Source organism: Rhinatrema bivittatum, chromosome 3, assembly GCF_901001135.1.
Source record: "Rhinatrema bivittatum chromosome 3, aRhiBiv1.1, whole genome shotgun sequence".
NCBI lineage: Eukaryota > Metazoa > Chordata > Amphibia > Gymnophiona > Rhinatrematidae > Rhinatrema > Rhinatrema bivittatum.
In genome coordinates, this window is record NC_042617.1 from 29,154,138 (window position 1) to 29,171,518 (window position 17,381).

The 17,381-nt window shown below is 47.6% G+C and overlaps 1 protein-coding gene across 3 annotated transcripts in view; it reads left to right on the forward strand.

Moving 5' to 3' along the window:
• Positions 1 to 8,283: 8,283 nt before the first annotated feature.
• The window catches only part of CDC42BPA (CDC42 binding protein kinase alpha), a 563,297-nt gene continuing 554,199 nt past the window's right edge, over positions 8,284 to 17,381 (forward strand). For 2 of the 3 annotated variants that reach the window (XM_029593036.1, XM_029593038.1), the window contains exon 1: positions 8,285 to 8,763. In XM_029593036.1, coding sequence (XP_029448896.1) covers positions 8,586 to 8,763 — 178 coding nt within the window. In that variant the 5' untranslated portion in view covers positions 8,285 to 8,585. Of the gene's footprint in view, positions 8,764 to 17,381 lie in introns of all 3 variants that reach the window. The other variant, XM_029593037.1, reaches the window with a different exon arrangement.

Consider the following 17,381-nt stretch of genomic DNA (forward strand, 5'->3'; position numbering starts at 1 on the left):
AGCGAAGCTGACAAAGACACATCAGGGAGTGACGATGACTAGGACAGGTTAAAAGCAGACAAGATAAAATTCCGGGACTCCAGGAGAGCAGAGGGCCTCCTGCCGCTGGCAGACACTCACTGAAGAGCAGTAACGAGCACAGGATGGACGACGGCCCACAAGGAATCCGGGAACAGCAGACGGACATCTGGACAGAAAGAATCTGGACAACTCCCATCTTCGACTTCCTGGACGGAGCCTCAGGACCCAGTGTGATCGACGCACCTGACAGGTCAGTAGATGGAGGACGAAACTGTTGCATCCGTCGGTGCTAGACGGCTTCGCCCCATTTGCCTCACCTTATTCACGGCTCCTCCCGCTTACCTAGGAAAGATGGCTACCACCTTGTCTACAAGCTGACCTCTCCGGCGTCCCTGGAACGGTTATGGTGCTGCCTCCCGCCATGCACCGCCCAGGTACCTAGTAGGGTGCGCCACCTACGACTTTATGCAACCCTTGGCGCGAACCTCGGGGGCGTTCCCCCTTACTGACGTCACGCCATCCGGGTATATAACATCTATTATTTTGCTAGCTCATTGAGTTAGCAAAGACTTGTCTACGCTACTTGTCTACGCTACTCTGCGGCTTCCGTGCTGCCGCTGGAAACTCTCTCTCTGCCCTTCGGGGTAACTGCTAACCTGGGTATCCGCTCCTCGGGAGCCCTCTGCTTTATTTCAGGTGCCTTATGGGAATAGGTACTCGCTCCTCGAGGCCTGCTTTCCCTGCCTCGGTGCCTGCACTTACTTCTTACTTACTTATTCCTGGTGGAATCGCCTATCTACAGCAAACACCTAGTGAGTACACTAACTCTCAGTCTATCTCATCCACAGTACTTCCTTGCTGGGAAACCTGCTTCGGAACCTTCCAATACCAACGGAGTGAGAAGGGCTCCCTCTGCCGAGGTCCCTGAGACTGCAACTACCAGACTGCCTCACTACTGCCACCTCTGGTGGCACTCTTCAAAGCTGTTTAATAAAGAACTAACTGTGTTTGTGCATTCTGAGTCTAGCCTAGTACTGTGGCTCCTCATGGGGCTCCTCCCCATGGGCGTGGTCATCTGCCACAGTACCCAAGGATCCACCTAAACACCGCTCATTCATAACAGAAATCTCCGACCCGGCATGGAAGACGAAACAAGGAATCCTGAGGTTGGGCTGAAGACAGCCACTAGGGTTCAATCCGGAACCCAGAACGAGACGAGGACATCAGGACATGGCGGACGAGGAGGATCTTCAGCCCCGTGAGATGGAGGAATCCCACCAGCACACTACACACCCCAACGGGGGTGGTCGCAGACCACTGGGCCACTGCGTGCCGTACTCAGCCCAGCCGGGCTGGTCGCAGACCATGAGGGACAGGATGACGGAGCCTAAGGAACCTCTGGAGGAAGAACTTCGGGAACATGGACGAAGACATCAGGACACATCAGGAACAGCAGGACTTGGAGACCTCAGGACACATTAGGACTTGGAGACATCAGGAACAGCAGGACTTGGAGACAAAATGAGACAAGATGAGAGGCCAGGAACAATGACAAGGGAGCCCACGAAGAACGCCAAGCAGGAGTGGAGAGCAGGAAGTCCAGGAAGGACCAACTCCTTGCAAAGGCAAAGCATGAATGGCAACTGAGCCCTTTATAGGGCTGGAGAAGGAAGACGCCCAGGGAGGAGTTCCAGAGGGACAACTCCCTACTGGCCCTTTAAAGCTTGCAGAGAGGTGCGGTCCCACGCCTAAGGAAGCAGGAAGAGGAAGACTGCAGGACCCTGGACTGGCCATACTGCCGCTGAGGAGAGGAGGAACCGGAGAAGGCCTCGACCAGGCCCGACGTTGGAGGCGGCATCCGAGCCACGTGATGGAGGCGGGGCGATAGCGGTGTCCTGCTGCGGAGAAGCAGGCCAAAGTTTGCGGCTCCCTGCCATGGTGAAGAGGATGTCGACAGCGGCCTCCTGCCACGTGGAACAAGGTCGGCGGTCTCCGGGCCACACGGGGAAACACTCAAGTGGTACTCTGCCGCAAAGCAGCCTCCAGACCTTGAGGGAGAACCCCAGCGCAGCTCCTGCCATGCCGGCACGTCGGTGGCCTCCTGCCGCATTGGTAACCCCAGCATGGCTCCTTGCCGCGCTGGCAAGATGGTGGCCTCTGGACCGCGAACCAGGGTATCCGTGGCTCCTGCTGCAAAGGTAAGAGGTTTCCCGTGGCCTTAGCCACGGGCAGAATCACAACATGCAGTCATACATACGAACAGCATAGTTACCATCAATGAAGATTTAATGTGATTTGGAGTGATGAAAGGTGAAAGAAGAGTAGATTTTGTTACGTGTGCTGTCTGCGGCAGACCCGCGGCTCGGCCCCCTCACCTCTCTCCAGTGACTCCAATGCCTGGTAGGCCACCAGCTCCATCCTCGGGCCACCCCTGGTGCCTCCGGCTCAGCTACAGACCCTAGTGTCTCCAGTTCAGCTACCGCTCCTGTTGCTCAGTGTTGGGCCTCTCCGCGTGGCCCGTGGAGAGACACTGCAATTCGGTGCCGTGCCCCTCCCTAGGCGCACGCGCGCATCACTGTGACTTAAGTAGGGCCAGCGGTGGGAACTGAGCTGTGGCCCTGGGTGATGACGTTAGTGGAGCACCGGTACATAAGCCCGGGCTCCGCTCCCTAGCTTTGCCTTTGCAACAGGTCTCCTCGCTGGTTGAGTACTCGCCTCCTGAGGGATTCTCCTCGTTCCTGTGTTCCTGATCCTCGTTGATCTGTGTTCCTGCGCACCTGTTCTTCAACTCTTCCTCGGATTGCCTCTACGGACTTCAACTCTGCTTTGCCTCACCTCGTTGTTGCCTCTCTCCAGACCCAGACCTCTGCATTGCCTGACTACTCCGTTGCCTCTCTCCAGATCCAGACCTCCGCATTGCCTGACTACTCCGTTGCCTCTCTCCAGACCCAGACCTCTGCTTTGTCTGACTATTCCATTGCCTCTCTCCAGACCCGGACCTCTGCATTGCTTGACTACTCCGTTACTTCTCTCCAGACCCAGAACTCTGCATTGCTTGACTACGTTTTGCCTGTGTCCTCGCTCAGACCTCAGCCTTGCTTGCCACCGCTTCCAGATTGCCGCCGGCCCTGACTCAAGCTTGCCTTGTGACGCCTCTTCAGTCTTTGTCCTGGACCTGGCCTATTCAGGCTTTGGCCTGCTCTTGCCTGGGTGCCCCTTGTCAGACTGTGTTCCTTTGGCGCCTGGGTCTCTGGGACTCTACCTCGTCCAGCACAGACTGTATCATTTCTCCGTTGTTGTCTCTGGGCTGACCTCAATCCTTCCATCCACTATGGATTGAGGTCCAGCCGGTCCCGGCACCCAAAGGCTCAACCTGCAGGGAATGAGGGCTGGTATTGGTGAAGCGCCAGCCGGCCACCATCCTTCAGCCCACTTCGCCTGCCGACGGTGGGGACCCGTAGGATCCTTCCTACGGGTTACGTCAACTCCACCTCGGCCCAGGGGTTCACCTCTGGTGCAACAGATTTGTTCCGTGTTCTCTCTACCTAGCTTGATTGCAGCTACTTAGAGAGTATATCAACAAGGTAGAGAGAACCTGGTAAAAATCTACTATTCTTTCACCTTTCATCACTCCAAATCACACCTTTTACAATGGTATAAAGAGTTAAAAAACCAGTGGACCTCCACAATTCTCTCTCTCTCTCTACCTCCACCCCCTCGAAACGGGATTTGTGATAAAACCTGTTTCGATTGTAATGCACAGCTATCGCAGGCATAATGCAAAGAAGTGTAGTTATTTCCAGCGTTAAATCCCACGATAATGTGCGTTACGTTATCACATGCAACATTAAATAGCCCTTGTTTCCATTTACTCCACCCAAACTCCTCCCACTCAAATACATTTTTCAAATTTGCATACACATTTCTCAATGCGATATTTATCTCATACGTTATGGTGTTATCGCGGGCGTTAGGGCGCGATTTGATGAATGACCCCTTTGGTTAGTCCATAGCTGCCAGTTGTATCTATCTGAATAGGGTAGGTACTGTCTAATAAAATCATGGAGGGTGAGGAATTAACATTGAAATATCTTGTAATGTATTTTAATTGTTAAGCGTGGTGCATGGAAGAGGCAACCATGTATTATGATTGTTAAAATTCTTACAATAAAAAAGATTTAAACATATAGATTATTTGTTGTGGGGAAGTGTTTGCTTCTTTCCCTCTTATCCCAGATTCAAATCTTGATATATAAACTATGTAGTAATTTTGGTCAAATTTTAGTTATCTGCATACTGTGAAAACAGAACAATAATTAAGTAAATTCAAGGGGAGCTTGATTGGTAGTATCCTATTAGATCTTTTGTGGTAATTAATTGTAGTTGGTCTGGTTTACTTTTATACCCTAAGCAACAAGATTCTACAAAGGAAGCAACACTAAATTACATAAGAACAAAAGAAATGCCATACTAGGTCAGACAAACTAGCCAGTGAGCCCGGCAACCGGTCTCCAACAGTGGCCAGTCTGGGTCACCTGGAAGTACCTGGCAATTCCAATATGAAAGTCAGTTTCATGTTGCTTGCCCTAAGAACTTAGAGATGGAGAAATCAAAGTCTATCTGGCTAATAATTATTATTGACCTGTCCTCCCAAAAATTGAACTGGCAATTGGTAACAGAACCAGCACGTTCAGGGGGTGATGCTGCACCTGGTACTTACAAATGGAGAGAGTATTTCTGATGTCAAGCTGGGGATCACCTGAGATCCAGTGATCATGGGATGGTGTGGTTCAGTATTAGAATATAGGCTGTTTGGTTTTTCTAAAGGTCAGGAAACTTCATTAAGATGGAGTACCTCAAGAAGTCATTAACTAGATGGGATATGCTAGGGGAAGTAGCAGAACAGAGGCAAAACTAAAATGGAGATATTGAATGGGCAACAAACTTTATATTAAGACAATAATGGTAAAAAGGAAAAGAAGCAACTGTGGTTTTCAAAAGAAGTGGCTGAAAAGATAAAGGAAGAAAGGTTAGCATTCATACATGAAATCGCGACGCAGCCTCTGGGAAAACTATGAGTCTCTGGGAAAGCAGTCAGGAAAGTAAGGGCACACATGTGTTGCGCGTCCCATCCGTGCTAGGCCTGCTCATCTTGCTCCTGCGCTATTGGGTCCCTGGTCATCCTCTCCCGCTGCAGCACCACCCGTCTGCGGCATTCCGCGGCGACATCCCCTAGGCCCTCCACTTCGGGCCTAGCTCCACGCCGGGGCGCGGCATCCTCTCCTGCGCTGGCCCCACCCCTAGGTGCTCGCGGGAGGGGCCAGCGCAGGAGAGGGCGCCGTGCAGCCCGATGATGCAGCCCGATGACGTCACCTAACTCCAGTTTATAAGCAAGGCCCTGTTCCCCATGGACCTCGCCTTGGCAATCGGGTCGACATCGTTGGTGAGTAGTTTGCCTTTCCTGTGTTCCAGTGTCTCCTTGTTCCCGAGTCTCCATGTGTTCCTGTATCAGGTAGTACCTCTTTGGACTGATCTCTGGTACTGACCTCTGCCTGCCTGATCATTCTTCGTCTGCCGCCTGGAACTGACCCTCGCTTGCCTTGACTACGCTCAGACTGACCTTGGTATTGACCCCTGCTTTGGCTGACCACTTCTGGACTGATACTCTGGCTCTGACCCTTGCGCTTCACTTGGACACTCTCTTCTGGCCTACTGTGACTACCAGACTAACCTGCTTGAAATTTACCCGTGGCTTCCACCTGACTAGACCCGCAGGCGCTGCCTGTCTCGCCCGGAGAACCTTCCTGAACTGTTACCTCCCTGAGGTCTCCGGAGCTTCCAGTTCTGGTCTAGTCCATCCTCTCTGCATCAGCCGCGCACCCTTGCTCGTGGTGGGCACACTCCTCCGCTACCTCTCCGGGAGACCATCCGAGGCCCACCTAATTCCAGGTGCTCCGGGTACCCAAGGACTCAACCTGCGGAAACCCTGGACTGGAAGACAAAATCACTAATACAGTAAAACATGAGGGCAAGACTTTTTTTTTTTAGCTATGTTAGTGAAAGGAGGAAGCGCAAAAGTTGGTTTATAATACTCAATGTAGAGGCTGACAAGGAGAAAGCGGAATTACTTAACAAATATTTATGTTCAGTGTTTATGGAGAAAGGGCTTTGAGTAGGACCAGGGCTGTTGCTTCCATTAGGCAAACTAGGTGGTTGCCTAGAGCGCCAGAGGTTTTTTTTTTCTGGGGGAGGGGGCAGCAAACTCATGCCAGCACAAGGCTCAGAGAGGTGCTGTGCTAGAGCTAATACAGTGAAAGAAGGGACTACCATTCTGGAGCCAGTGCTGCCAATAGGAAGAAGCGCGGTGCTAGAGGTAAGTTGGGGGAGGGGGGGGTGCATGACTGTGTTATGTTTTGGTATGGAAGTGAACCCTGGGCCGAGGTGAGCGATGACTCCGCCCACAGGGATGAGCTCTGTGGACCTCACCGTCGGTAGGCGCGGTCTCAGAGGCTTGGGACACAACTGAAAGGAGACTTTATTATAGGAGAGAAAAGGCAGAACCCGAGGAGCGGGGAACGCAGTAGAGAAACAGTTCTTGAGCAAGGATATGCCCAGGGTGATATTTCAGAAGTAGAAGTTCGGTGAAAGCCTGCGGAGCAGGGTATGCCAGACAACCTTCTTAGTAGTGGAGCAGTAGTGGGGTACGCCAGACAGTTCTCTCAGCATGGAAGGAATACCTCAAGTCAGAGGTATGGAAGCTCAGAAGGCTCAGATGATGTAGAAACAGTAATCTGCAGCGCAGAAAGTGGAGAAGTGAATCTGCTGATAGGTACGCGGTACTGGCCCGTGGAAGGGGGTACACCGCAGGAATCCCAGCAAGGCTTGGTAGAGATGAAGTACCGGTAGTACTCACGAGACGTGGTTCTAAGGGAGTCCTGAGAAGTAGAACAGACAAGAGTTCAAAGGCAGTAAAGCCCTCTGAGGAGCGGATAGCCCGGGAACGCGGAAGAGCCCCCGAGGAGAGGGTACTCGAGCGTTTCCCACAGCAAGCCAGGAACAGGAACCAAATGTCCAAGTAGGTGGATTCAGCAACGAGGAAACTCCTTGCTAACTCGTCAGTGTATCGGGCTGGTCTGCTTAAGTACAGGTAGCGAGACGATGTCATCCGGAGGGTCCACCCCCGAGGTTCCCGCCATGACGTGTACAAAACTGGCCCATGCGCGCTTCTATGTGACTCCAGAGGCAAGATGGCGGTTGGCAGCGCCCACACCGTCCTGGGAACGCAGGGAGGTCGGCGGTGACTGGCGGAAGCCGCCACTTGTCCTAGATTACATGGTGAAGTGAAAAAAAAGAGGTAAGCACGAGAGGTCGCAGCCGTCTGCGACCAACAGGCGCAACAGACTGAAGGTTTACCTAGGGTGCCAAATGCTCTTGCACCGGCCCTGAGTAGGACTACAGACAACTTTTTAAAAAATATATTCTTTCAGGCACTTTCAAAGCAGATTACAGTAAAGTACTGTATTTCCCTATCCCCAGAGGGATCACAATCTAGGTTTGTACCTGAGACAAAGGAGGATGAAGTGGCTTGCACAAGGTCACAAGGAGCAGCAGTGGGATTTTCCCAGCCCGCTGCTCTAACTACTAGGCTATTCTTCCACTCCACAAATTGCCACCGATAGGAATGGACGTGAAGTATTCGTCACACAATTTTCAGAAGACTGTGTCTGCGAGGAGCTCTGGAAACTCTGGATTTTAAGACAAATTGCCAGGGCGCCGGAGATACAGCAAGGAGAATACTAGTACCGAGCTACTTCGTCTAAGGTTCACTACCTGCAGCTTGAGAGCAAGCCTGACCAATTCCCCTCGGCCTTCACTTGTCATCGCTTCCCCTCCACCCCCCCATTCTCAAATCCCATCAACACCCAGCACAGTAAATTTCCCCCTTTTCCCAATCTTTCCCACTCTCCAGTCTCCAAACACAGTCTGCTGGGTGGGACCCAGGCCAGTCTAATCACCAGGTCTCCCCCCTTTCTTCCCATCCCGGGCCAGCACCTTAGCAGCACCAAAGCCATTTCAATCATTCCCGGGTCTCAGTGCCCGCCGCTTTGCAGTCACGGGAGGGGCGGGGTCTGCCGTACCGCGGACAGTAGGGCGGACCCTAGGGCAGTGTAGCACCGCCCCTCTAGAGGAAGAGACGTCGTGTGACGTCAGGCTTGCCGGGAACGTGGTGCGTGCCAGTACGTCCCCACGTTGGAGTTCGCCCTGCACCGGCGCGGCGCAGCGCAGCGCAGCACAGCAGAGGAGAGGAGAGCGGATTGCGGCGCAGCCATTACCGCAGCTGCTGCCCATTGCTGCGCCCTCTGTGGCCGTTCTCCGGCGGGGAGGGGGTGGAGGAGGCGGCAGAAGAGGAGTCGGCTGCAGCCGCGGTGGAATGCAACGATTTACCGGCTGGGGTGGTAAAGGGGGGGCAACCAATTTTTTTGGGGGGGCGCTTGCCCCCCCTTGCCCCCCCACTGCCCTTGAGAGTAGCTTGACGTAAACAGTTGTAAGAAGCAGAACCGAAAATGTCTGGGGAGGTTCGTTTGAAGCAGCTGGAGCAATTTATTTTGGACGGGCCGGCTAACACCAATGGGCAGTGCTTCAGTGTGGAGACCTTGCTGGATATTCTCATCTGTCTTTATGATGAATGCAGTAATTCCCCACTGAGGAGGGAGAAAAACATCGTGGAGTATGTGGAATGGGGTAAGTCAATTCCTCTGACTGTTACTCATGTCCTGCGCTTATTTTGAAATTAATGCATACTCATCATGTCTGCATTTTACGTTGTTAGCGTTTATTGACATTGCAGAAACCCTCTTGTGCATGGAGCCTAACGTTTTCTCTAGTCCCAAAAGATGATTTCGGAATCCTGATCGGTGATTGCCAAAAAGAAACTGGCTTGTGTTGTTAGACATCCCCACCTCCCCCCAAAAAACAAAAACCCAAACAAACCCTGGTTTGTTAGGCCCAGGGGATGTAGTTTTCCATTTTCAGTTCTTTTGGAGGGAGGAGGCGGATGCTGGTAGCTAGGAAAGGCACAGTTTACCTGAAAATTATGCTTTGAAAAGAAGAACAAAATCCTTTCGGATGCTTTATACGTTTAAAATGATTAATAAAATGCATTCTCATATCTGAGGTCTACTTTAACTTGCTGGAAACTGTTGAAGAGGTTTATGTCATCATGGGAAGTGGGATAAAAAATATTTCTTATCAATTTGAAACTCATCGGTACGGTGTTTGCAGTACATAGCCATGTAAGGAGTTAAGAAATAAATTGCTTGACGAAACAATCCTGAAATTGGTACAGGCTATCCTTTTTAATTGAACTGTAGCTGAGAAGATAAGTGGTCAGCCATGGAGCACAGCTGAGGAACACTGTGTGACCTTCAGCCTCTGCTAGAGTTGTAATAATTATAATGGTTTTGATTTCTATCTGAATAAATATTCATGGGTGGTCATTCATCTCCTTCAAAGTACCTCTGCAGTTTGGAAAGGACCTCCAGATTTGGACAGTTTATTATCTTAATTGTTGGATGGAAATAAAATTGTAAATAAGGAAATCACTTAAAACGGGCCATATAGCTGGATGATAGGGGGCAATTATCATTTTGTTGTGTATTATGACCATCCTGATGTATAAATATCTGTTATTTTAATATGAATATTTGATTGTAACACATTATTTTCCCTGTTAAGCTAGGTTTCATGAAATGCATTGTTTCATTCCATAGACTATGGGTGGGGTGGCCATAGTTTCAGGGAACAGCAGATAGACATTCAATTTTTACACATCACCATAAACAGGTAGTAAGACTGTGTTGTGTTTTTTTTAAGGGGTATCCTTAGATATAATTGATCATTGTTTATGGAAGAGAGAGAATGGCTTCATTGCCTCTGGAAGTCTTTTGGCATAGTTCTTGAAAGCTAGTCGTCATGCAAGTTTAAAAGTTAGTCTAATAAAAAGGTATGCTCTGTGGCTTGTTTGTTTGTTCCTTATTTTTACATATTCAGCTAGATTAACATGACAACCACAGTACTTTGTGTTTGGATCTCCATATTCTGGGATGAAGTCTTGTCTGTTATCTGGTCACAGGCTGCATGTTTATATTATATTTCCATCTTGGATTTCTGATGAGAATTACGTTTCTGTGGTTTCTGATGTCACCAGATGAGCGCCTTGCTGTGAATCATGGTTTTCTGTCATTTGGTCTTTGCATTCAGTATGGTAGTAAATTGCTGGTGGTGGTGGACTAAAATGATTTTGTTCACTTTACTGCAAACTGAGTTATCCCAAAAATGTTTTTGACAGTACTGCTGCCTTAGTTCTAGTTTCTATCATATCTCTAAATCGGTGCCTTGACACTCTGTGTTCCTTGAGACTGCAAAGATACTAAAAAAAAATAAATAAAAAAAATCATGCAAGGGTCCTGGAATTCAATGAAGAGACTTTTCAAAAACAAATTCCAAGAGGAGGCAAATCTGAAAACTATGAGCCATGCCCCTTGAAGAACATTGCAAGTCAGAAAAGAGGAAAATCGCACTGTTACCGGCTTTTGGCACAAGTTCCTCTGTGGCTTCTCAAGAACATAACATTTTCCAGTCCTTAGCTAGTTCTATAAAAGGCTCTGGTGTTTGCCTAGATGGGCCATGGCTCAGTTACCAAATGCCCTAATCCTCTTCTTAGTTCTGCTAGTTTTTACTCATGGGGCATTGTAGTAGTGTTTGTACTTTAGTTTTGATTAAACAAAACCAACTTTATGTGAAGCTAAATACATCAGGACGATGCTGGGCTGACCCCTGTCGGAACCCCATGTGGGCATCACAGTGATGCATGTAAACTATTAACATAGCAAGAGCAACTGAAGAATGAAATGTGTCATGGCATCTTTTTATTTTAAAAAGGAAGATATGTCTTAATTAAAAAAAAAAAAAAAAAAAAAAAAAAAGCTATTATAGTTCTCTAGACAATTCAAGAGGATAGCACAGCATTGTTAATTCTTTCCCATGAGCCATGCACTGCAGTCATCCTCCAAAACAGAAATTTCTGATTCTTTTGATCATATTAATTTTACTTAAAGAAGCAGCAACGTAGATTACTAAAAATATCAACGTGCCTATCTTTTTAGATTATTTTATCTGGAGTGTTCAGTCACTTCTGATTTATGTCATTACTTTATTTCTGAAGTACATCCACTCAAAGGGACTAAAACAGCTTAGCACTCACTGTCAAGGTTTTGGAACCTAGTCAGTTCCCTATACGGTTACATTGATTTCCAAGAATGTAAAAGTATTATAAAGCATTGGGAGAAGATGTACCCCATTAATAAATAATCACCAAAGAAACAAGCAATATTGGTGCTCGCAGTTCAAATTGAAATCATGCAATCCACAGTAGTAGTGAAGAACATCCAGACCCCGTCTTTCAGCTAAATGGGGGTTAGGAGGACACACTAAGGGTTTGGAGTCCTAGCAGTGGTGGTGTCTGGGCAGTGCTGGTAATGTGACTGTGGGGTTATGTGTTGCTCATGACTGAAATTCCCGTGTAGTTCATCACTTCCCTTTTGCTCATCTCCTGAGTTTCCTACATTCAAGCTGCAGGGATAATATGGCTTTTGTCTTATTTTTGGGGGTAATTTTCACTTTATTATAACTTTTTTTTTTTTTTTTTTTAGCAGCCTGCACAAAAACATGCGTACATCAGTTTTCAAAGCGGACTCTGCGTGCATAGTTAGTTTTGAAATTTACCCGCATACATCTGCTATTGCATGTGCGAACGATTTTCGAGAAAATTTATATGCACATCTTAGAAAATCCAAAAGTGTGCGTAAAAGTCAGAATCTCGCCCCCCCCCCCCGGGGACACCTCTGCGCGGTCTGCGTAGACTTGCATGTGCACGTTTATCCACGTATCGGGGGGGGGGGGGGGAGGGGCATTTCTGTGAAGAAAACTACTGGAAACCGATTTTAAACCTGCCCTCTCCTGTGTCTGCAGGAAATATGGCAAGAACATCTGATCCTAGGAATTTGGCAAAAAGTTGTTTAATACTAGAAAGATTTTCTAAGCACCGATGAAAGCAAAATATTTAAAGATGTGACTGCAATTTGATGTAAATCAATAAGGTGATGCCTTTCAAAGGAGACCAGTTGTAATGGACAGAAGGTCTGCTTTCTTTCCTTTAAATTATTTTTGGAGGTGACTTGTATGTTTAAAGCTGTGAATACAAGCATGGTTACTTTAGTGCAATGTTTATTGTTGTTTTCTTGTGTAGCTGGTAGAATATAAAGCTGAGGGATTCTGTCCCATGTTATGCCTGGGTGGAAACATGGGTAGAATTCTTTCTAATTCATTTCTTAGTAAGTCTTTAGTTCAGTTTCAAACTAAGCTTTAAATGATTTTTTTGTCAGCTTCGGTTTGTAAAGTGCAGCTCTTACGGATATACAGATGAGGCTTGGATGCAACTCCCCCCCACCACCCCAGCCAGACAGCTGTGGTGGCGCCCACGCTGTGCAGTGCTTGAAAATCCACAGTGATTAAAATGGAAAACATGTGCCAATGTGATCAATAATAAAAAAAAAAAAATTGCATATGCTGGTTTGTCACAGCTGTATTGTCAGGCTTTGTTCATGTCCTAAGTCCTTTGCTGCTCAGTTTGTCGACTCTGCCCTGCAGCGCTTCAGAATTTTCCGTGGTGCTGACAGATTTACGAGTGTGCCCAAAGTATATGCAGCGTTTAACATTGCTATTATCCAGATTCTCCAGAATCTATACTTTTTTTGCAAAATGGCATCTAATTTGCTCCTGTACATGCTCATTACGGCACTGAAAAAATGGGAGTACTGTAGTGTCTGCATGTGTGAAGACAACAAGGAAGTCTTTGGATCAAGTTGCGGATACAGCTGCATGAGTTACTGGAGGGGAGCCCCTTAAGAGCAGTCGTTCTGAGCCCAGTCAGAATGTGCTACAATCATTGATTTCTGTTTTGGGGGGGGGAGGAGAGGGAGGCACTTCAGGTAACGTTTTTGGTAGGTAGTTCGTTTTTAGCATGGTGCTTGGATACTCAGCATGGGAAACTTTGACACCCACAGATGTGTCCCCACGCAATAGCAGCTAACTCGTGCGTACGAAAACCTTTCCACACCACCTACTGCATGGTCTTACTATTTTATTATGTCTGTAGCACTTTGGGAAGGGGAAGGTGGTGCAGAAAAGATTGCTGGAGCAGACGAGGTTACTTGAAAAGAAGTTTTGCAGATAACCAACATTAGCAGCTTAAAGCGAAGGCCTTCTCTTTCTTGATTTACCACCTTTGGGTTACTCTTCCGCTTTTGTATGGGGAGCCAGATATTGGGTGCTCTCTGTTGCATTGATTTGGAAGGACTTCAGTCCCCTTTGATGAATGTAAACAGGGCACTAGCATGTAACACTTCACCTCCAAGAATTTTAGGAATTCCTTTATGTGGAAATAAACTCTTGGTTATGGCTTGACTGAATAGGAATCATTCCAAATTATTATGACAGCTAATATAATCCTTTTTATAAAACATGCATAAAACGATTATATTCGCTGTCATAATTTGAAAATGTTTACTAGAGTCCGTAGCCCATATTTGTAACATAGTAATGATGGCAGAAAAAGACCAAATGGTCCATCCAGTGTGCTCAGCGAGCTTCTTATGGTAATATTTGCCTTGCTTTGCAGGTTACCCCCCCCCCCCCCCCCCCCCTGTTTCTCTTAAGGGTAGCAACTGCTGCTCCGTGCAGTTATCCCTAAGCTATATGATAACCCATAAAAAATTTACTGCTGGCAATATTGAAAATTCAGGCAGCGCTGCTTGACGTGCTTTGCTTGTGGACATGGCTTTAGAAGTGGTCCTGTGCTTTTTTTTTTCCCCTTTGATCTGTGTATCAGTACCCCAAACCGTAAAAGTCAGGTCCAGTAGTGGCTGTCGTCTGAATCCAATTCCTTTTTCTCCTACCGCCATCAAAGCAGAGAGCGATGTTGCAGTTGCATCAGTGGCATCAAGGCTTGTTGGTTAAGGGTAGGAATCCCATGCCTTCTGCTAAGGGCAGCAACTGCTGCTCTGTGCAGGTTACCCCCATGCTTATCAGCTCCCCAGACCGTAAATTCTGGGCTCTCGTTGGTTGTTGTCTAAATCCAGTTCCCCTTTTCCCCTGCCGTTGAAACAGAGAGCAATGATGGAGTTGCATCAACAGTATGAAGGTTTATTGATTAAGGGGTAGTAACTGCTGTACCAGCAAGTTACCCCCATGTATCCTTTTCTTCGTTTCCATCCTCCAGCCTTTAGGGATCCACAGTGTTTTATCCCATGCCACTTTGAAGTCTTTGACTATTTTCATCTTCACCACCAATTCCGGAAGGGCATTCCAGGCATCCACCACCCTCTCCATGAAGAAATATTTCCTGAAGTTGGTTCTGAGTCGTCGTCCCTGCAGTTTTGTTTCATGACCCCCCCCCCCCCCCTAGTTCTACTGTTCCTTTCCAATGGAAAAGGTTTGACGTTCATGAATCATTAAAACCTTTCAGGTATATGAAGGTCTGTATCATATCTCCCCTGTACCTCCTCTCCTCCAGGGTATACACATTCAGATCCTTCAGCCCTCTCCTCGTAAGTCTTTCGATACAGACCCCACGCCGTTTTGGTCGCCCTTTTCTGCACCACCTCCATCCTGTCTCTATCCTTTCTTGAAATAAGGGCTCCAGAACTGAACACAGTACTCCATGTGAGGCCTCACCAAGGACCGGTACAAGGGCATCACCACCTCCTTTTTCTTACTTAATATTCCTCTCTCTATGCAGCCCATTTGAGGACAATTAGATTCTTCCTTCAAGTAAATTATGCTTTTTCAAATAAATTGTTGTATGATTTACACTGATTTACTGCATTTCCTGATGCAATAAACTTATCAAAGTCCTTATTCTTTAAATATTAGGTATAGAAAACTGCTAAATGAACCTCTTGCTGCAGTAGAGAATTGTAATTCGTGCTGTATTCCGGGCTGCGTTTAGCTTGCATCCTCTCCATTTAATTACCGAGAGTTTGTGAACTGGTCAGGCTGAAAATGACCACTTTTGGGGGCATTTGGGGGAGCGGTTGATGTGGAGAAATTAATTTTACCTGTGTAAATTGCTTTGTTAATATCTCAGTGTTATGGTCTGCAATGGAAACTTCACAGAGACCTTGTGGTGACAGAAGGGACTGTGCATTATCCAGCCTGCCTCAGATTGAGGCTCCGTAGTCGGTCGCATGTTCTTGGATCAGCAAACTTGTAATAGTTGGGCAGACTCTCCCAATCGGTGGTGATTTAGGGGGCTGTGTAATACTGGAACGATGACCCTTTGGGCTGCGTTAGTGCACTGTGTGAGCCAAAGGAAAGGAGGAAGTGCCGTCCGTGACTCGCATGGTCTGAAGACGAGGAGTCTGCGTCTGCAAGCCGTAGGGAAGGAGGCTGTGACAGTGCTGATGATGTTAGTGGGCCAAAGGGAGGTCAGCCAGCTGAAGTCAAAAAAAAGTTGTCCGTCTTCCTCATCAGCCCTGGCCCTGAAGGAGGAGAAGAAATGCTGCTGCTGGCTCTTGAAGTGCCTGCAGACACAGGAACATAGGACATGATGGCAGGTAAAGACCAAATGGTCCATCCCCTCTGCTGAGACTTCTAGGGATGAGAAGGGGGGGGGGGGGGGTGTTGGGGACTGAGATAGGCCTGAACTATTGTGGCTACTCTGGAAGGTGGTGGTGGGCTCGGGCGCACTCTGGCTACCCTGTTACTCCTGCTCTCTATCTTTGAAGAGCTCTTGGTACAATGTTATATTGTCTTCAGACACATTTTAAAAACTTGTTTCTTTCATGTTAAGCCCCTCTCCTGCTTTGCTGCCTAGCTTATCCCTGACATAGTTAACCTCTTTCCGATATTTTTTTTGCACTTTCTTTTCTTCCACGCTTGAGTAGTTTAACTGTGTGGGGGTCAAGGGTAGCATGATAAGATCTTTGCAGACGGTGTGGTGGCTGCATGGGACAGGCGCTGAGCGGGCTTCATTTGCAGAGAAGTGAAGGGAAAGGCAGAGTTGTGGTGGTCCGGGCAGACCGGATGGGCTTTACCATCCTATCAGTCCTGCTTCAACCTGTTTCGCTGTATGTGCTCTTCACCAGCCCTTTTGTAGTGCCACCTGTTTCCAGCAGGTGATGGAGTTCTGACACACATGTAGCTTGCCGTTTTTTTTTTTTTTGCTCTGAAGTTTCCTCTTGTTTCTTTGGGCCTCCAGCTCAATTGAAACCGGTGCCTTTTGGTCTATGGTGCCATGAGCCTTAATTTGCAACTAGGCTGTCTGTCCCAGCTCACTTAGCCTGGTCATTGCAGTGACGGTCCTCAGCTGGGAGCCATGCAGCAGGGATCCTTCTGCAATCATCAGCTCGGTCTACGTCAGCTGGGAGCATTCCCATCCCTGACCAGGGAATCAGACCCAGGACCTCAGCATAGCAGGACCGTGCATTTCTAGTGAGCCACCAAGTTGGCTCCTGAGCACCGTCTCGTTTGTGCACGCACAGATGTTTAACAAGAAACTGCACACAGGGGAACTACAGAAGAAGATGAATGTGTCTGTGTATTTGTGTGATGTGGGGGAGCGGTCACATCTGTATTGGGGGGGTGGGTGCATATGGGATGAGATACACGGTAAACAGCAATTCAGGTTAAACATAACATTCGGGAGAGTAAATCCTTAGCATATTTTTCACCAACATCAAGCTTAGATGATGTCTTGTTTTTGGTTTATCGGGAAGAATGCCCCTTCTCTTACCACAAGCCCTGCATTTAAGCGCTGTGTTCTTTGGAGTTTACTAGTCTTTCATCTGCTAGAGCAGTCTCTTACCACAGGCCTCATGAGGAGATTTGAGGTTAGAGCTCTTAAGCTTGGAAGAGAGACAGCTGAGGGAGAAATGGTAGAGATCCTATGAAACAATCTGTGGATTGAATGGGTATTCGCTAATCAGTTGTTTGCTCTTTCAAAAAGACTAGGGGGGCACAGAATGAAGTTACTAGGAAGTCCATTTAAAACAAATAGAAAACATTTTTTTACTTAACATATAATTAAGCTCTAGAATTCATTGCTGGAGGATGTGGCAAAAGCTGTTATTCACAAAAGGGATGGTGGTTGCATGGAAAAGATTCACAGTGGAGGTTGGTGGGTGCCAGAATTGCTAACAGTTCAACAAGACATGGGACAAGCATAATGATGAACAGGCATGTTAAAAACATAGATCAAATGCAGTCTACTACTGCAACAAAAGTAGGAAAAATGAGTAGAA